Genomic DNA, 21,353 nt, shown 5'->3' with positions numbered 1-21,353 from the left:
ACAATCTGTGTATCTTTAAGCAGTATATTTTGGATAGTTTTTCTCTTCCTTAGAAAATTATATAAATTGGTATATTCTGCCATACCTTCCTTTTATGGCCAAATTTTATGTTTTTGAGTCATTCGTGTTGATACGTATAACTGTATTCATTCATTTTTGCTGCTGTATTTACATTATATGACTATATATCACAATTCATTAATCCATTCTGTTAATATTTTTTTTCAGATTTTGATAATCATAAATAAGGCTTTGATGAATATTCTATACTTGCCTTTTTTAAATTAATTAATTAATTTATTTATTTTTTGGCTGCATTAGGTTTTCATTGCTGCGCGGGCTTTTTTAGTTGCGGCGAGCGGGAGATACCTTCATTGCAGTGCGCGTGAGGGCTTCTCATTGTAGTGGCTTCTCTTGTTGTGGCGCGTGGGCTTTAGGCACGCGGGCTTCAGTAGTTGTGGCACACAGGCTCAGTAGCTGTGGCTCACGGGCTCTAGAGCGCAGGCTCAGGAGTTGTGGCGCACGGGCTTAGTTGCTCCGCGGCATGTGGGATCTTCCTGGACCAGGGCTCAAACCTGTGTCCCCTGCATTGGCAGGTGGATTCGTAACCACTATGCCACCAGGCAAGTTCTATACTTGTAATGCACATGTGTAAGATCTTCCAAGGAAGTGTGCCTAGGTAGATATGAAATGGTATTACTTTTAATTTCAATTTGCATTTTCCTGCTTACAAAAGAAGTTGAGCATCTTTTCATGTTTACCCACCAACCAAGTCTCCTCTTATATGAAATGCCTGTTTGTGACCTTTGCACATTTTTCTATGGATTGTTTGATTTTTTTCTTATTGATTTAGAAGAGTTTTTTATATACTCTGGATGTTAATAATTTCCTGGTTATGTTCTACAAATAATTTTTTCCTGGTTTGTGCATTTCTGTTTTGGGGCTCTCCTTGTCTTTTCCAAGAATATAATTCTTGATTTCTATACTATATACTTTATCAACCTTTTTAAAATGAATTTTGCTTTTTGTGTTTTGTTTATGAAATCCTTCCTTACCTTGAGATTATAAAGATATATTTTCTTCTAAATGTTTAAAAATTTGGCTTCTTCATTGATCCATATGGAATTCATTTTTGTGTATAGTTTGAGGTATGGATCCAAATTTAATATTTTGTACACGAAGAATTGTTCCAATACCATTTCTTAAAAATGTCCCCCTGGGCTTCCCTGGTGGCGCAGTGGTTGAGAGTCCGCCTGCCGATGCAGGGGACGCGGGTTCGTGCCCCAGTCCAGGAAGATCCCACACGCCGTGGAGCGGCTGGGCCCGTGAGCCATGGCCACTGAGCCTGCGCGTCCAGGGCCTGTGCTCCGCAATGGGAGAGGCCACAACAGTGAGAGGCCCACGTACGGCAAAAAAAAAAAAAAAAAAAAAAAGTCCCCCCTTTCCCTATTGATCTTCATTGCCAAGCATTTCATACATGCATGGATCTAGTTATGTAGTTATTCTCTTTCACTGAGCTATTTGTCTATATCTGCTCCAGTATATATAATATTATAATTCATAGTTTTAAAATACATTTTGATATCTGATAGGACAAGTCTTCCCTTTACCCAATCTCATATTTTTTGCCTCCCCCATCATACTGCCTCAATAATTCCTCAATAATGTCTCTATTTATTTCCCTCTCCAACAAGCCAGATTAGAAAAATGGTCCCAGATTGCAGAACGAGGTTTCCTAACTCGTGTGGAGCTCAGCCCAGCCCCACATGTTGACAGCCATAAGCAGGTATTTGTTTCTTAAGTGTGCATAGGAATGCTACCACTAGTATCTAAGCTTTATGGATTTTTTCTATAAGTAATAGCATTTTCATAAATAATTGATGATTATGGAAAAATGTCTATGAAAATTACAGGGACCATATTATTCTCTAATTTGCAACTAGAGAAGTTAAGGCAGAGAGAGATTAGGGAAAGTTTCTACGGTCACTTTTTTCCCTCACTCATCAGCTACCACCCATCACCTACCTAGGTCCTGAACTTCTAGTGAAAGTGAGATGGGAAAGGTAATGCATCAAGTCAAAGGGAAACATGGCAAAGATCTTTGGGGGACTGGGTACCTCGAACAGGCTTGAGGGGTTAAGAAACACCTACCTTTTGGTTAAGAGAACAATGACTGGACTGCAGTTATCTTAGGAAAAATCTGAATTCTGTAAATTTACCACTTCCCATGATTTTGCTTTAGTTTTCTCTTCTTCCTTGGCTTCCTTTCTACCCCTTCCCTCCTGTTGTCTCTTCTCTCTTACTCTCTGCTTATACTCCTGGACACTTCTGTTCCTTTCAGATGCCATTCTACACAAGTTCCTCCTTTTTGCTTTTGGAGGTTTTTACACTGCTCTGATACTCTTGCTTAGGGACCTCTCATATGGTTCTTCATGGTAATGCCCATTATATAATGTAGTAACAAATGCTGTTTAAGTTCACAGCAGGCTAGATGAGGAAATGTCAGCTATGTTTTATCTTAAGTGTTTACATACACACCAATGTATGTAAAGTTATTTAATCACAGGAGAGATTCTATTTGTCTTGAGGATTTAAGGCTTTTTTGTTTTTGTTTTTTTTTGCTAAGTCACATTTGCCATCAAAACTGCTGCTCTGTCTTGTCCTGTCTTTAAATACCCACTAGATGCTGCTACAGGGCTGTGGAAAAAAGTCTTCAGTTTCATCCAAAGCTTCTGAATTACTGAACTAGAAACTTGCAGCCATCAGAAACAGGAAGGATATAAGCTTAAACACAGAAACAGGAAGCATATCTTCAAAAGATAGGAAGAAAGTAAAACTGACTAAGGACTGAATATTTAAAAGACAATGTTGGCGTAATTGAAACTTGTGCATTAGCATTTTGACATCTGTCAGCTGAATACAATGTTAAATCTTTAGAGATTATCTCTCCTAGGGCATCTGAAACTTGACTGAGGTTTCAAATCAGGTTTCAAAAACAGTACAAACATTCTGGACATCCTAAAAAGTATTTAATATTATAAAAATTACTGTTTTCTCATTCTAAAAGTATTACATTGCCATTTAAACAATTAGGAAAATAATAGGAAATTATAGAGGAGAAAATAATTACCCAGAACTCAAGGATAGTCACTCAGGGTGACTGTCTTTTGCATTTTAGCACATTTCTTTCCTTCCAGCTTTTCTCCTATACTTTTTTTTTTTTTTTCCAGTACGCGGGCCTCTCACTGTTGTGGCCTCTCCCGTTGCGGAGCACAGGCTCCAGATGCGCAGGCTCAGCGGCCATGGCTCACAGGCCCAGCCCAGCCGCTCCGCGACATGTTGGATCTTCCCAGACTGGGGCACGAACCCGTGTCCCCTGCATCGGCAGGCAGACTCTCAACCACTGTGCCACCAGGGAAGCCCTCTCCTATACTTTCTAAACTATAAAATACTGTATAAATTATATATGTATATATATACTTTTTGCTTAATTATATATGTTGTATATGTATACATACATACATACTTTTTTGTTTGATAACATATTGTATATATATGATATATGATGTGTGTATATATACACACAATATACACACATACACACACATACACACATCCTGTGGAAGCTATTAAAAATAACAACCAGCCCTATGATGTGTGGCAGCAGGGCAGGCGGCGGCGGGGGAGGGGGGGTTACTTGTAAAATTTGCAGATTTCTGTGGTGTAAATACTCCAAAACTTACTCTACACATTATTAGTTCTTCTTTCCTGGTCCTCTTCCTCCACTCAGTAAACTACAAAATCTGGCCCCATAGTAAAATATAACAAAATAATTGAGAAGTGATGAGTTTGGGGTATTTACTGCCTTTATTTTTAACATAATTTGTTCAATTATGCTGATATACTTTAATTTTTAATAGTGACTACGTTTAATAACTGACTTCCAAATTCCTGAAAATTTAACAATCAGCTCTTACAAAACTAGTAGAAGCTGGATCAAGTTCACCTTTGACACCACTCTAGCAAGAACTTCCCTGCCTCCCTCCCCCAACTCTCTGTCTTCCCCATAGTCCAGTCCTGACGAGATCAGCCTTTGAGGTTAGTTAAGGAGAGGAAGGGAAGCAGAAAAGAAAAAGCAACGTGTAGAATAAGTTTTGCTTAAGCAAAGGTTTTTAGCGTAAGACACAAAAAGCACTGTATTGGGTTGTTTAGTGTCCCCCCTCCCCCAAATTCATGTTCTTCTAGGAACCTCAGAATGCGACCATATTAGGAAATAGGGTTGTTATAGTTGTAATTGTTTAAGTTAAGGTGAGGTCATAGTGGAGTAGGGTAGGCCCTGCTCTAATATGACTAGTGTTCTTACAAGAAGAGGAGGAGACACAGAGAAAGAGATGTACAGGGAGAAGACCACTTGATGAAGGGGGTAGAGATTGGAGTCAAGGCAAGGAATGCCAAGAACTATCAGCAACAGAAAAGCTAAGAGGAAGGAATGGAATGGATTCTCACCTAGAAGCTTTAGAGAGAGCCTGGCCTGGCCAACACCTTGATTTTAGACTCCTGGCCTCCAGAATTGTGAGATAATGAATTTCTGTTATTTAAGCCATCCAGTATGTGGTAATTTGTTACAGCAGCCCTAGGAAACTAATGCAAGCACTTACCGTACAAGAAGAAATTGATAAACTGGACATCACTCAAAACCTATTTCTGATGAAAAGTCATTAATAAGAAAATGAAGGGTTGGTTCAAGATGGCGGAGTAGAAGGACGTGCGCTCACTCCCTCTTGCAAGAGCACTGGAATCACAACTAATTGATAAACAATCATTGACAGGAAGACAATGGAACTCACCAAAAAAGATACCCCACATCTAAAGACAAAGGAGAAGCTGCAATGAGACGGTAGGATGGGCGCAATCACAATAAAATCAAAAAAACCACTGGGTGGGTGCCTCACAAACTGGAGAACAATTATAGCATACAAGTCCACCCACTAGAGTGAACGTTCTCAGCCCCACGTCAGGCTTCCCAACCTGGGGGTCTGGCAAAGGGAGGAGGAATTCCCAGAGAATCAGACTTTGAAGGCTAGAGGGATTTGATTGTAGGACTTCGACAGGACTGGGGAAAACAGAGACTCCACTCTTGGAGGACATACACAAAGTAGTGTGCGCATCGGGACCCAGGGGAAGGAGCAGTGACCGCAGGGGAGACTGAACCAGACCTGCCTGCTGGTGTTGGGGGGTCTCCTGCAGAGGCGGGGGGTGGCTGTGTCTCACTGTGAGGACAAGGACAGTGTCAGCAGAAGTTCTGGGTAGTACTCCTTGGTGTGAGCCCTCCCAGAGTCTGTCATTAGCCCCACCAAAGAGCCCAGGTAGGCTCCAGTGTTGGGTTGCCTCAGGCCAAACAACCAACAGGGAGGGAACTCAGCCCCACCCATCAGCAGACAAGCAGATTAAAGTTTTACTGAGCTCTGCCCACCAGAGCAACACCCGGCTCTACCCACCACCAGTCCCTCCCATCAGGAAGCTTGCACAAGCCTCTTAGATAGCCTCATCCACCAGAGGGCAGGCAGCAGAAGCAAGAACTACAATCCTGCAGGCTGTGGAACGAAAACCACATTCACAGAAAGATAGACAAGATGAAAAGGCAGAGGGCTATGTACCAGATGAAGGAACAAGATAAAACCCCAGAAAAACAACTCAATGAAGTGGAGATAGGCAACCTTCCAGAAAAAGAATTCAGAATAATGATAGAGAAGATGATCCAGTACCTTGGAAAAACAATGGAGGCAAAGATCGAGAAGATGCAAGAAATGTTTCATAAACACCTAGAAGAATTAAAGAACAAACACCTAGAAGAATTAAAGGACAAACAAACAGAGATGAACAATACAGTAACTGAAATGAAAAATACACTAGAAGGAATCAACAGCAGAATAACTGAGGCAGAAGAATGGATAAGTGACCTGGAAGACAGAATGGTACAATTCACTGCTGCAGAACAGAATAAAGAATGAAAAGAAATGAAGATAGCCTAAGAGACCTCTGGAATGACATTAAATGCACCAACATTCACATTTATAGGGGTCCCAGAAGGAGAAGAGAAGGACTAGAGAAAGTAACTGAAGAGATTATAGTAGAAAACTTCCCTAACATGGGAAAGGAAACAGCCACCCAAATCCAGGAAGCACAGAGAGTCCCATACAGAATAAACCCTAGAAGAAACACGCAAGATACATAGTAATCAAATTGGCAAAAATTAAAGACAAAGAAAAATTATTAAAAGCAACAAGGGAAAAACAACAAATAATATACAAGGGAACTCCCATAAGGTTAACAGCTTTCCAGAAACTCTACAAGCCAGGAGGGAGTGGCATGATATATTTAAAGTGATGAAAGGGAAGAACCTACAACCAAGATTACTCTACCCAGCAAGGATCGCATTCAGATTCAACGGAGAAATCAAAAGCTTTACAGACAAGCAAAAGCTAAGAGAATTCAGTGCCACCAAACCAGCTCTACAACAAATGCTAAAGGAACTTCTCTAAGTGGGAAACACAAGAGAAGAAAAGGACCTACAAAAAAAAAAACCCAAAGCAATTAAGAAAATGGTAATAGGAACATACTTATTGATAATTACCTTAAATGTCAATGGATTAAATGCTCCAACTAAAAGACACAGGCTCAGTGAATGGATACAAAAACAAGACCCATATACATGCTGTCTACAAGAGACCCACTTCAGACCTAGGGACACATACAGACTGAAAGTGAGGGGTTGGAAAAAGATATTCCATGCAAATGGAAATCAAAAGAAAGCTGGAGTAGCAATTCTCATATCAGATAAAATAGACTTTAAAATATAGAATGTTACATGAGACAAGGAAGGCCACTACATAATGACAAGGGATCAATCCAAGAAGAAGACATAACAATTATAAATATATATGCACCCAAGATAGGAGCATCTCATACATAAGGCAAATGCTAACAGCTATAAAAGAGGAAATCGACAGTAACACAATAATAGTGGGGGACTTTAACACCTCACTTACACCAACGGACAGATCATCCAGACAGAAAATTAATAAGGAAACAAAAGCTTTAAATGACACAATAGACTAGATAGATTTAATTGATATTTATAGGAAATTCCATCCCAAAACAGCAGATTACACTCTCTTCTCAAGTGCACACGGAACATTCTCCAGGAAAGGTCACATCCTGGGTTACAAATCAAGTCTTGGTAAATTTAAGAAAACTGAAATCATATCAAGCATCATTTCTGACCACAACACTATGAGAGTAGAAATCAATTACAGGGAAAAAAACATAAAAAGCACAAACACATGGAGGGTAAACAATACGTTACTAAATAACCAAGAGATCACTGAAGAAATCAAAGAGGAAATTAAAAAATACTTAGAGACAGATGACAATGAAAACACGACGATCCAAAACCTATGGGATGCAGCAAAAGCAGTTCTAAGAGGGAAGTTTATAGCTACACAATCCTACCTCAAGAAAGAAGAAAAATCTCAAATACACAATCTAACCTTACACCTAAAGGAACCTTAGAGAAAGAAGAACAAACAAAACCCAAAGTTAGTAGAAGAAAAGAAATCATAAAGATCAGATCAGAAATAAATGAAATAGAATCAAAGAAAACAATAGCAAAGATCAATAAAACTAAAAGCTGATTCTTTGAGAAAATAAACAAAATTGATAAACCTTTAGCCAGACTCATCAAGAAAAAGAGGGAGAGGACTCAAATCAATAAAATCAGAAATGAAAAAGGAGAAGTTACAACAGACACCACAGAAATACAAAGCATCATAAGAGACTACTACAAGTAACTCTATGCCAATAAAATGGACAACCTGTAAGAAATGGACAAATTCTTATAAAGGGATAAACTTCCAAGACAGAAACAGGAAGAAATAGAAAACATGAAGAGACAAATCACAAGTAATGAAGTTGAAACTGTGATTACAGATCTTCCAACAAACAAAAGCCCAGAACAGACGGCTTCACAGATGAATTCTATGCAACATTTAGAGAAGCACTAACACCTATCCTTCTCACACTCTTCCAAAATATAGCAGAGGGAGGAGCATTCCCAAACTCATTCTACGAGGCCACCATCACCCTGATACCAAAACCAGACAAAGATACTACAAAAAAAGAAAATTACAGAACAATATCACTGGTGAATATAGATGCAAAAATCCTCAACAAAATACAAGCAAACAGAATCCAACAACATATTAAAAGGATCATACACCGTGATCAAGTGGGATTTATCCAGGGATGCAAGGATTCTTCAATATACACAAATCAATCAGTGTGATACACCATATTAACAAATTGAAGAATAAAAACCATATGAGCATCTCAGTATATACAGAAAAAGGTTTTGACAAAATTCAAAACCCATTTAGGACAAAAACTCTCCAGAAAGTGGGCACAGAGGGAACCTACCTCATCATAATAAAGGCCATATACGACAAACCCACAGCAAACGTCACTCTCAATGGTGAAGAACTGAAAGCATTTCCTCTAAGATCAGAATCAAGACAAGGATGTCCACTCTCGCCACTCTTATTCAACATAGTTTTGGAAGTCTTATTCACGGCAATCATAGAAGAAAAAGAAAAATAAGGAATACAAATTGGAAAAGAAGTACAACTGTCACTGTTTGCAGATGACATGATACCTATACATAGATAATCCTAAAGATGCCACCAGAAAACTACTAGAGCTAATCAATGAATTTGGTAAAGTAGCAGGATACATTAATGCACAAAAATCTCTTGCATTCCTATACACTAACAACAAAAGATCAGAAGGAGAAATTACGGAAACAACCCCATTCACCATTGCAACAAAAAGAATAAAATACCTAGGAATAAACCTACCTAAGGAGGTAAAAGACCTGTACTCAGAAAGCTATAAGTCACTGATCAAAGAAATCAAAGATGACACAAACAGATGGAGAGATATACCATGTTCTTGGATTGGAAGAATCAGTATTGTGAAAATGACTATACTACCCAATCTACAGATTCAATACAATCCCCATCAAATTACCAATGGCATTTTTTACAGAGCTAGAATAAAAAATTTTTAAATTTGTATGGAGACACAAAAGACCCTGAATAGCCAAAGCAATCTTGAGGGAAAAAAACGGAGCTGGAGGAATCAGACTCCCTGACTTCAGACTATACTACAAAGCTACCGTAATCAAGACAATATGGTACTGGCACAAAAACAGAAATGTAGAGCAATGGAACAGGATAGAAAGCCCAGAGATAAACCCATGCACCTATGGTCAACTAATCTATGACAAAGGAGACAAGGATATACAATGGAGAAAAGACAGTCTCTTCAATAAGTGGTGCTGGGAAAGCTGGACAGCTACATGTAAAAGAATGAAATTAGAACACTCCCTAACACCATACACAAAAATAAACTCAAAATGGATTAAAGACCAAAATGTAAGCCCAGACACCATAAAACTCTTAGAGGAAAATACAGGAAGAACACTCTTTGACATAAATCCAGCAAGATCTTTTTTGACCCACCTCCTAGAGTAATGTAAATAAAAACAAAAATAAACAAATGGGACCTAATGAAACTTAAAAGCTTTCGCACAGCAAAGGAGACTATAAACAAGATGATAAGACAACCCTCAGAATGGGAGAAAATATTTGGCAACAAATCAACGGAGAAAGGATTAATCTCCAAAATATATAAACAGCTCATACAGCTCAATATTAAAACACAAACAACCCAATCAAAAATTGGGCAGAAGACCTAAATAGACAATTCTCCAAAGAAACATACAGATGGCCAAGAGGCACATGAAAAGCTGCTCACGTGCTCACTAATTATTAGAGAAATGCAAATCAAAACTACAATGAGGTAGCACCTCACACCGGTCAGAATGGCCATCATCAGAAAATCTATAAACAACAAATGCTGGAGAGGGTGTGGAGAAAAGCGAACCCTCTCGCACTGTCGGTGGGAATGTAAATTGATACAGCCACTGTGGAGAACAGTATGGAGGTTCCTTAAAAAACTAAAAATAGAATTACTATATGACCCAGCAATCCCACTACTGGGCATATACCCAGAGAAAACCATAATTCAAAAAGACACATGCACCCCAATGTTCACTGCAGCACTATTTACAATAGCCAGGTCAGGGAAGCAAACTTAATGCCAATCAACAGATGAATGATAAGGAAGATGTGGTACATATATACAATGGAATATTACTCATCCATAAAATGGAATGAAATTGGGTCATTTGTAGAGATGTGGATCACCTAGAGACTGTCATACAGAGTGAAGCAAGTCAGAAAGAGAAAAACAAATATTATATATTAAATCATATATGTGGAATTCTAGAAAAATGGTACAGATGAACCGGTTTGCAAGGCAGAAATAGAGACACAGATATAGAGAACAAACGTATGGACCCAAGGGGGGAAAGCGGGGGGTGGGGGGCGGGGGGTGGTGGTGGTGGGATGAACTGGGAGATTGGGATTGACATGTATACACTAATATGCATAAAATAGATAATTAATCAGAACCTGCTGTATTAAAAAAAATAAAATTCAAAAAAAGAAAAAAAATTGAATAGGCAAGCCAGAGACAAGTAAAAAGTATTCATGATGCATAAATCTGACAAAGGCCTCATGTCCAGACTGTGTAAAGAACTCCTACAAACCAACAATAAAAATACAAACAGCCCAATTGACAAGTGGGCAAAAAATTTGCATAGAAACTACAAAAGGTACAAATAGTCAAAAAGCACATAGAAGGTGCTTAGTGTCCTTAGCCATTAGGGAAATGCAAATTAAAACCACAATGAGATACTATTTCATACCCACCAGAATGGGTAATAAATAGGAGATTGACTATCAAATGTTGGTGAAGATACGGAGCAAAGGGAGCTTTCATACATGGCTGGTAGGAGTATAGAAAGGCAGTTTCTTATAAAGTTAAACATATACCCACCATATACCCCAGCAATTGTACTCTTAGGTATTTACCTAAGAGAAATGAAAACATACATCCACAAAAAGACTTCAGTGAGAATATTACTAGCAGCCTCTCTGTAATAGCCTCCAAAGTGGAAATAAATGTTTGTCAACAGGTGAGTGGACTAAACAAATTTGGTATGTTCATACAGTGTAATAGTACTCAGCAATAAAGAGGAATGCATTGATATAAAGCACATCGGTGAATCTTAAAAACATTAAACCTACTAAAAGAATCCAGTTTAAAAAGATACATACAGTATGATTCCATTTACATGAAAGGCTACTCTGTGGTGCTAGAGAAACTACATGATAGAAATCAGAAAGTATTTGCTTGGGGGTAGGTATTGAGGAAAGGGAAGAAGCAATGGAAATATTCTTAATCCTGTTTTAAGCAGTGGTTACCTGAGTGAGTGAGTGAGTGAGTGAGTGAGTGAGTGTGTGTGTGTGTGTGTATTCAAAACCATTGAACTGCATCATTTTACTACATCAAAATTCTGATTAACCTTTCATGGTTGGCATTTTTGTGTCTTTCTACTTTGGCAGACCTGCTAATATATTAGTCTAAACTAGTTTACATGACTGTTTCAGTTACACACAAAGAATATCCCATTACCATATGTAAATTTGGCAATTTCGTGAGTCCAAAAATCAACTAAAATTTATTATTTTTTATGTATTAATCATTTATGTAAATTATACTTTTAAGATTTGAGCTTTTAAGATTACCGTTTTTCCACTTACAACTCCGATCTTCCTCCTGTAGGTTGTGTATGCTGGTGTAAGAAATACAGAAACTTTTTAAAAAAAAAAATCCACCACACATTGAACTGAACATTAAGGTCTACATATGTCATTATATGCAAATTATTCCTTAATGAAGAGAAGCGATAAAAAACAGATTATACAGTTCTTCAGTAGCAGAGTCAGGGGGTGGCTTGGTATGCTTGATAACCTCTTATTTCCTCAATCCCCCTAAACAACCCCAAATAAACATACACTCTAAGATAAAGGTGTGAATTTGCTGTGTAAGCAGCTAAGTGACAACTGTGTTTGCTATTCAAACACAACCTTTGTTGAAGTTTCATAGCTCTCACTTCAAAAAGATTATCACCTTGACACCTTTTCTATATGAAATTCCAGAGCTGTCACTGTTCAGCTCTTTGCTTTATTCTGTAAATAGTATACCAAGAGAAGCTATACATGTCTATGTATATATCTGCTTTTCATTCTTCTTAATGACAACATAGTATTCCACTGATAATCCCCTATTGATGGACATTTAGGGTGTCTCTAACTTTTCAAAATTACTGTTGGAATCTTCTGAACTTGTCAAAACTAGTTGACAAAATCAGTGTCATTTTCACCAGGCTGTTGCATTTGTGTTTCTAATTCTTTGACAGCCTATCATGACTTTATCTGTCACTTTGCCAATTTTTTATACCAACATTATACTGTGTTTTTAGGGGGAAAATAATTTAAGAATCCTTACAAAACCCTGATAATCATGTTTAACATCTGTTGCTTTTTTCATGTCATCATAAATTATAAAATGTTGTAATGTATTTCTCCTTCTGAGACAGATGATCAGTTTATAACTGTTGCCCCCTAACTAGGTCGTTTTGCATTTTCACTTCTAAAGAAATATATTACTCATGATCTAATAGAGCTAAACAATGAATAATTATGATTTTAGAGATCACACAGAATAGCAACGTCTTGTAGGCATCCTGGGGCAATGGGTCAGGGAGGGTTGTTATAAGTTACCACTAGGCATGCCTAGTCCTCTGATTCTCATTTTTGAGATGCCGAGTTTTTGCAATCAACCTTTGCTGATTTTATGGGCTTCATTGTAATATATCTTTTTGTCAATCACCAGAATAACACATGCTATTAATTATTCTTCAGAGGGTTTTTTAAAATGAAATATTAATTGCTTATTAGGCTATTACCTTAAATTTCATAGTACTTTTAACTTTTTGAATTATTTTCATATCTATTTTATATATGCCATTTTAAAGTAAAATTGAGCTTCTATATTAAATTCTGCACTAAGAAAGGACATAGCCTGTAGGAGTTGGGTCAGCATATTCCTACACAAGTGAATCAACTATAACGATGACTGCAAAACAAATTTAGGTATTGAACCAACACCTAATCCTGTGTAAACCTGTCTCTGTGTTTTCCCACATTTTGCAGTTTTTGAGAAAGGGTCTCACATATACTGATTTTTCGGATTACATGCATATTCTCATTCATTTCTAAATTCACAAAATAGTTCTTATTTGTGCTAAAGACCATGCAAATAATTTGGGTTGATGGATGGCAATCTTTTTTTTTTTTAATCCAAATCTTTGAGAAAATGAATGTTATTTTTGGAAAATGCATTTTAAAATACTCATCATAAAATACTCAGTGAAGTACTTTATATACCTTTATTTTGGGGGGAAATAAAGTAATAAGGTGAAAAGTGGGTTTACTCTCTTAGATATTCATGTTGTGTTATACTTATGATCAAGCAAATCTTCCATGAAAGTCTCATCTCTTACAGTTCTGGGATCTAAAGTAACCTGGATAGAATGGAAATGCTATGAAGCTATATAGGCAGGAAAAAATTTAAATTATAAAAGCCAAATATATTGTGTAACCACAAAAATCCTGAGACTTCTTTTTCAAAATCCACACTTCCAAACAAGTCTCATTATAGTACACCTTGTACATACTCCACTTCCTGCTTAGTGCCTGAGTCCTCATCTCACACCACTCTCCTCTGACTCCCCAGCTTCCGGCACACAAGCCTCCTGGGATGTCTCAGGGCCTGTGCACTTATGTTCATTCTTCAAATGTCACCTCTTCAGAGAGGTGATCTCTGACCATGTTCTCTAATCAGCAGCCTCTTTATTTCTCTCAGGCACACATCACTCTCTGAATTATCTCATTTATTTATGTACTTGTTTGTTGTCTGCCTCATCCATTAGAAGGCGAGGCCAGTAAGGGAAGGGCCCTAATTCCCAGCCCTCCTTCAGGGCACTGAGCCTCACGAGCATTTGTGGTATAGCATATATGCTATTGGTATGATTTTGGAATTTTCCTTCCTAATGAAAATCTGAGGTGGCAAAGCTGGCCTTCTACTTTTAATTCACCTTTAAAACAAGTAAAGAATTCCCAAATAGAACTTTTTCTCGAAAGACTTAAAGCCTAAATGGAAATCAAGCAATGAAAATTTAATTATAGTTCTGAAGAATTACTTGGTTTCATTTTATAAATTTACTATACAATATTATTCCTCAAAGATTCAAATTTTGATATAATCTAACTTAACTGTATTCTGCCTCATATTCTTTAATTTTTTACAGATATTTGTTGGTTTAAAAAGAATATAATGCTCTTCTCAAGGTTTTCTGACTAATTCACTATGTGTTAGTATTTATATTAACAAGCAATCAATTTTCCTTTTTAACTACTTGAATTTCTCCCCTATTCTTAGGACTCTTTAAATCTAAAAGAGTTCCCATTCTCTCTTTTTTTACCCCATGATATTAAATTGTTGAAAGAAACCAGGTCATTTGTCCTATTGAATTTCCCACATTCTAGATTTGGTTAATTTTATCTTCCTGGTGTTAACACAGTTCTCTGCTTTTCCACCTTCCCCCCTCATATAAATAACTGATAGTTAGATCTAGAGTCTTGATTAGATTCAGGTTTTTAACTTTTGTGGGGGCTTAGAATACTTCATAGGTAGCACCATTTATTCCTATTGTATCATGCCTGGAGGAGCATATTTGGTTATCTCACTATTAGTGATATGTTAAGATTATCAGTGGATGTAATGTTGTCAGCCTGATCTACCTGTTACAAAATTCCCCACCAGCCTTTCACCTGGGAATTTAGGACTGTTTTAAACATGGAGGATATATAGGTGGAGAGGTGTAAAAAACACAAAGAGGTCTAGTTCTTTGCATATTTATTACTGTTCTGCCTCGTTTATAGAGTTGAGGTGAGGAATATTCAAATAAGTTTATTTTTTGTATATTAACTGTAGGTTATTTTATTTTTATTGAAGTATAGTTGATTTATAATATTGTGTTAGTTTCAGGTGTACAGCAGAGTGATTCAGTTATACATATATATATATGTTTTTCAGGTTCTTTTCCATTGTAGGTTATTACAGGATGTTGAATATAGTTCCTCGTGCTATACAGTAAATCCTTGTTGTTTATCTATTTTATATATCATAGTGTGTATCTGTTAATCCTATAATCCTAATTTACCCCCCCTTCCCCTTTGGTAACCGTAAGTTTGTTTTCTATGTCTATGAGTCTGTTTCTGTTTTGTAAATAAATTCATTTGTATTATTTTTCCACATATAAGTGATATATAATTTTTGTCTTTCTCTGTCTGACTTACTTCACTTAGTGGGATATTTTTTAGGTCTATCCATGATGCTGCAAACGGCAATACTTCAGTCTTTATGACTGAGTAACATTCCATCGTATATATATACACCACATCTTTATCCATTTATCTGTGGATGGACACTTCAGTTGCTTCCATGTCTTGGCTATTATAAATAGTGCTGCTATGAACATTGGGGTACATGACTCTTTTTAAATTAGAGTTTTGTCTTTTCCAGATATATGCCCAGGAGTGGGACTGCTGGATCATATGGTAGCTCTAGTTTTAGTTTTTTAAGGAAACTTCACACTGTTTCCCATAGTGGCTGCACCAATTTACATTCCCATCAACAGTTGTAGGAGGGTTTCCTTTTCTCCACACCCAGAATCAAGTAAGTTTAAAAGACAACCACGAACCAAGTGTTTTAAACAGCAGTGGCTTAACTATGGTCTAAATAGTAAAGTGCACAGGGAACTCTGCTCAATACTCTGTAATAACATAAATGGGAAAAGAATTTGAAAAAGAACAGATACATGCATATGTATAACTGAATCACTTTGCTGTACACCTGAAAGTAACATTGTTAATCAACTCTACTCCAATACAAAATAAAAATTTTGAAAAGTAGTAAAATAATAATAAGTATGGCAAAGCCACTCCATGTACTGAAAAGGACAGTAAATTGAGGAGTCAGAAAACCCTAGTTTCTTTCATTTATTTGACAAACCATTAAAGACCCAATATGTGCTTGGACCCTGTAGATTCCGAAGTGAGTACTAAAAACTTGCTATGCAGAAAGGGTGTGTCTTATTGGAATCTTCCTCTCACTTGGGAGGTGGAGCTCACTTGGCTTTGTTTCGAATGAGTCTGAATTAAAAACTTGCAAAGAGACTGAAATCAAATATATAAGAATGTAGTCATTTCATTTAAAAATAATAATTGGTTACTGTGGGAGGCTGCTAGGCACCAATATTATTATAAAAAGTAATAAAGGGAAAATACAAGGCATTTAACCTGCCTTTCCAGCACAATCTGTATTCTAGCATAACCAAAGAGTTGAGGAAAAAACAGAAATATAAAACAAACCAGTCGGATCATCTAAAAACTTCTGATTAACATTTTTGTTTTGCTTACCTCAGGGGGACTCTTGGGGAAGGGATGTCAAAGGGATTAAGGAGAAAGGCAGCACTTGAAGGACTCAAAAACACTCTTCGGGGCTAAGACCACATTCTGGCTTCAGAAAAGTCTAGCAGAGCTGACAGTTCTTTCCGGGTCTGCGTCTCACAAGCCCGAAATGAGCTGCACGGCACGTGACCCAGCTCTCCCTCGCTGCCGGTATAGCGTTAGGCGGGCTCGGCCTCCAGTCTGTCCGGTGCAACGCCTCCTTTCCGATCCCCGCGGCCGCAGCTCTAAACGCCCCCCGCGCCACCGCCCAGCCACAAAGCAAAAGTGCGGAAGGCGGGTATGGTAGCCGGCCACGCCCCAGACCGCCGGGAAACCCGGGGCCCGCGGGCGCGCGCCCGGCCACTTCGGGCCACTTCCGGCCACGGGAGCGGGGGTGACGGGTCGACGTACGGCGCGAGGGTCAGACGAGCGGCGCGCGGCTCTCCCTGCCGGCGGCGTGGGGTCAGGCCTCCGCGCTGGCCCGCCTTCCCCACGACGCCCTCCGACCCCGCGGTGTGTGCTCGCGTGGCCCACCGGGCTCCCGCCACCAGTTTTGTTCTGAATTTACAATTTCTCCTGGCCCTCAGAGCAAATTAAAATTTTTTAAATTTTTTTTTTTTATTTTTTGGGGGAATGGAGGAGTTAGAGAAAGAGGATAAAAAAGACTTGGAGTGTGAGGCGGAGATGGAGGAAGGTGCCCAGGCCCCAAACTGGGACAGTGATGAAACGGTGATCGAGGCATCGGTGACGGAGAGCGACCAGGAAGAAGAGGAGTTGCCCTGGAGAAGGTGACCGCCGTTGGGCCTGGGTTCTGGTGGCGGGTGGCCCTCTGAGGGTTGAGGAGAAATTGTTACCAGCCGAACGTCTGCGTGCGGGCGGGAGTAGGGCCTCATGGGGCAGCTAGGCCTGAGCTCCGAATTTCGTATATAAAGACCGCAACTGCCCCCCAGCCCTTCCCCAACTTAGGACAGAATGAGCTCTATAGCAGGTGGCTTTCTGACATTTTTAAAAAGCGTTCTTTCTTAGCCTGGGGCTTTTTTTGCGTAGGCAAAACAGTCTTGGGTCTAAACTCCTCAAGTGCATTTTGCTTGCAGCGACTCGTAGCTCAGGTCCAGGAGACGGTTAGTATACTTTCTCTCAGGAAGAGAATGTGTGACGGGGGAAATGGTTACTACCAAACTGGAAACGGATAGTTTTATAAGAATCAAGGGAAGATGGTAGTTCCGTTCATCAAAACATATCTAGTTCCCTGTGCTGGACACAGGGAGAAGATAAAAGAGATGAGGCCACTGACTCTGAGAAACCTACAGGCCAGGAAAGACGTAAACAGATGATTTCAATGTAATGTGGGAAGTCAGGGTAGGAAGGATGCCCAGGCTGGTTTAGGAGCCCAGAGGGATGCTTACCTCAACCTAGGTGGTCATCAAAGTTTGCCAGGGTTGACTTCTGGGTAGAGTCTTGAAGCTGGGTCGGAATTTGTCAGATGAAGGAGAGGAGGTTTTCAGGCCAAGGAGGTTTTCATGCAGTTGCATGCATGGGTAAAGGTGTAGTGGTGGGACATAGCATTGTGTTATGTGTGTTGGAATGTGCAGTCAGTTGGGTGTTACTGAAGTGTTAAATGGGGAGATGGGTGTAGTGAAAGATGAGTCTGGAGAGAAAGGTACAGTAAGGTCACGTGAGGCCTCTTATAGCCTGTGTGTGTCCTGGTAGGGAGCTTGTAAGATGTTAAGTGGAGGAGCAGCATAATCAGATTTTCATTCACTCAGGCATGCCCTAGACTAGGGCTTTGCAAATTTTTTTTTTTTTTTTTTTGCGGTACGCGGGCCTCTCACTGCTGTGGCCTCTCCCGTTGCGGAGCACAGGCTCCGGACACGCAGGCTCAGAGGCCATGGCTCACGGGCCCTGCCGCTCCGCGGCATGTGGGATCTTCCCGGACCGGGACTCGAACCCGTGTCCCCTGCATCAGCAGGCGGACTCTCAACCACTGCGCCACCAGGGAAGCCTGGGCTTTGCAAATTTTAATGAAAGTTATGAATTTCTTATAAATCACTTCAGAATCCTGTTACAAGGTGGATTCCAACTCAGGAGTTCTAGGCTGGGGTTTGAGATTCTGCATTTCTAGCAAGCGTCCAGGTTAAAGTTGGTACTATTAGATCGGGGATCACCTTTTGCAAAGCAAGGCTATAGAGGTTAGCTTTGGGATCAAAGTAGTAACAGACTGGGATGATGAGAGCTCAACTAGGCAGAAACAGTGGGAATAGAGGGAAAAGGACAAATCTGAGAAGCCTTTAGAAAGTAAATTTAGCTGCAGATGGTGATTGATGAGATATGGAGGATGAGGGCAGGGCAGCAGTAAAGGATGATATCCAGATTTTTGGCTCTTTTATATACAGAAACAGTAATACTTGCTCTTATTGGTGTACAGGGACCATTTTGACTGGTACCTGGAGTCTTATAACAACCACTACACTCAAGATCCGGAACAGTTCTGTTATGCCAAAAAAACAAAAAAAACTCCTTCGGGCTGCCCTGTCCCTTGTAGTCAAGCCCCTCCCTCCCCATTTAAATCACTATTTCCATTTGTGTGATATATCATCTTTTTTAATCTGTCTGCTTTCATTTCCCTCACTGTCTTTCATTTTCAGCAGTTTGATTATGATGTTTCTGGTAATGATATTATTTGTGTTTTTCCTGTTTGGGGTTCACTGCTTCTCGAATCTATAAACATATCTTTCACCAAACTTCGGAAGTTTTCTGTCATGATATCTTAATATATATTTTTATGTACCGATCTTTTTATCCTCTGTTTCTGGGGTTTTTGTTGTTGTTGTTGTTTGTTTTTTTGTGGTACTCGGGCCTCTCACTGTTGTAGCCTCTCCCATTGTGGAGCACAGGCTCCGGACGCACAGGCTCAGCGACCATGGCTCACGGGCCCAGCTGCTCTGCAGCATGTGGGATCTTCCCAGACTGGGGCACGAACCAGCATCCCCTGCATCGGCAGGTGGACTCTCAACCACTGCACCACCAGGGAAGCCCTCTTTCTGGGGTTTTAAATGACATGAATGGTAGACCTTTTGATAGTCTCCAGATCCTTGAGGCTCTATTAATTTTTTTTTATTTTTTTCTCTCTTAGTTCTTCAGACTGTATAATTTCTATTGCTTTATCTTAAGATTTACTTAGTTTTTCCTGTCTCATCTCCATTCTGTTGTTGAGACCATCCAGTGAATTTTTAATTTTAGATATTATAATTATATCTCCTAAAATTTCCATCAGATTCTCTTTTACAGTTTTTATTTCTCTGCTGAGAACTTCATTGTTTTCATCCATTGATAAATGTTCACCTTTATGTAATAGAGAATTATTATAATAGCTGCTTTAAGGTCTTTGTCTTGTAATTCCAGCATCTGGGCTTGGGAGGTTGGGGCATTGGCATCTGTTATTTTTTCTCTCAAGAATTAGTCAGATTTTCCTTTTCTTTGCACATTGAGTAATTCTGGATTATATCCTGTATATTTTGAATGTTATGTTTTGGACACTTGTTCCTGTTAAAATCCTCTAGAGGGAGTTGATTTTTGTTTGTTTTAACAGGCAGTCAATCTGATTAGGTTCTGACTGCATGTTCTGTTTTGCCTTCTGTGGGTGGTGGTTACATCAGTCCAATTTTCAAAGCCTTTACTATTTGAGTAAAGCCTTTACTTTACTGTTTGAGTCTGTCTAACTCATGTACCACTCAGGGATTAATCTGGAATTTGGACAGTAGTTAATATCATAGTTCAGTTCTCTAAGCCTTTGTTACACTTTTCTGAATCTGCTCTGCATGTGGACAGCTCAGGGTTGAGCCTCACACTTATGTTGGATCATATACAGAAGTAGGTGATTCCCCTTCCTGCTCTCTTTTCTCCAGGATTCTCATGCACCCTTCCCTCCCCATGCCCACATGTTGATTCGTTTGACCAGAAAGATGGATTTCTTTCAGTGTTAGCCTTCTTGCTGTAGAGTAGTTCCCTGCAGTTGGGGCCACCTTCAGGGCAAAGTGAAAGAAAAAGAGAAGAAAATAAAAGAGGTTCTTTTCATACTCTTGGGAGTATGGTTCCTCTAGTAGGAGAGAGACAGGTTTTCTCTTAAGTTTTAAGTGCCCAAGCTACCATGATTGGTAGCAGTATAGCTCTGAAGCTAAAGAGAGAAAACAAGAAAACTCAGGCACATTCCCCCCACACCTTCCGGCATTCAGGGATCCCTTTCCCTAGTTCTCTGGATAAAGGTAGGAGAGGTTTCTTCTGGAGTTTTTGCTGTCTGTGTCCACTGTACACTTCTAGGTTTAGGCCTAGGATCAAAGCTGGAGACAAGAAAAAGAAAAAAAGAGCAAAAAACAAAACAAAAAAACCAAGCAAACCATGAGACTCACCTACTCCAGAGTTGTTATTTAGATTTCAATTTCAGTCCCGAGTTTACCTGCTATTATTTACTTTTCAGATTGCTCAGGTAGCTGTTAAAAAAAAATTCTACCAGAGTTTTTATTTTTATTTTTTTTATAGATGGCACTGTCTTCTTTTTTTTTTTTTTTTTTGCGGTACGCGGGCCTCTCACTGCCGTGGCTCTCCCGCTGCGCAGCACAGGCTCCGGACGCGCAGGCCCAGCGGCCATGGCTCACGGGCCCAGCCGCTCCGCGGCACGTGGGATCTTCCCGGACCGGGGCACGAACCCGCATCCCCTGCAACAGCGGGCGGACTCTCAACCACTGCGCCACCAGG

At 39.4% G+C, this 21,353-nt stretch overlaps 2 protein-coding genes across 12 annotated transcripts in view; one reads left to right on the top strand and one right to left on the bottom strand.

Annotated features, from left to right (window-relative positions):
• HMGCR (3-hydroxy-3-methylglutaryl-CoA reductase) overlaps positions 1 to 16,950 on the bottom strand; it is a 53,114-nt gene extending 36,164 nt beyond the window's left edge. The window contains exon 1 of the mRNA XM_067731027.1: positions 16,572 to 16,950. The gene's annotated coding sequence lies outside the window, so the exon portion shown is untranslated. The remainder of the gene's footprint in view (positions 1 to 16,571) is intronic.
• ANKRD31 (ankyrin repeat domain 31) overlaps positions 16,915 to 21,353 on the top strand; it is a 130,576-nt gene continuing 126,137 nt past the window's right edge. For 2 of the 11 annotated variants that reach the window (XM_067731017.1, XM_067731019.1), the window contains exons 1-2: positions 16,917 to 17,114; positions 17,241 to 17,389. In XM_067731017.1, coding sequence (XP_067587118.1) covers positions 17,286 to 17,389 — 104 coding nt within the window. In that variant the 5' untranslated portion in view covers positions 16,917 to 17,114; positions 17,241 to 17,285. Of the gene's footprint in view, positions 17,390 to 21,353 lie in introns of all 11 variants that reach the window. The other 9 variants (XM_067731015.1, XM_067731013.1, XM_067731022.1 and 6 more) reach the window with 6 other exon arrangements.

This window comes from Pseudorca crassidens, chromosome 3, assembly GCF_039906515.1.
Source record: "Pseudorca crassidens isolate mPseCra1 chromosome 3, mPseCra1.hap1, whole genome shotgun sequence".
In the NCBI taxonomy this organism is placed as follows: Eukaryota; Metazoa; Chordata; class Mammalia; order Artiodactyla; family Delphinidae; genus Pseudorca; species Pseudorca crassidens.
The sequence above is the reverse complement of the archived record's forward strand: the minus strand, read 5'-3'. Positions and strand labels throughout refer to the sequence as shown.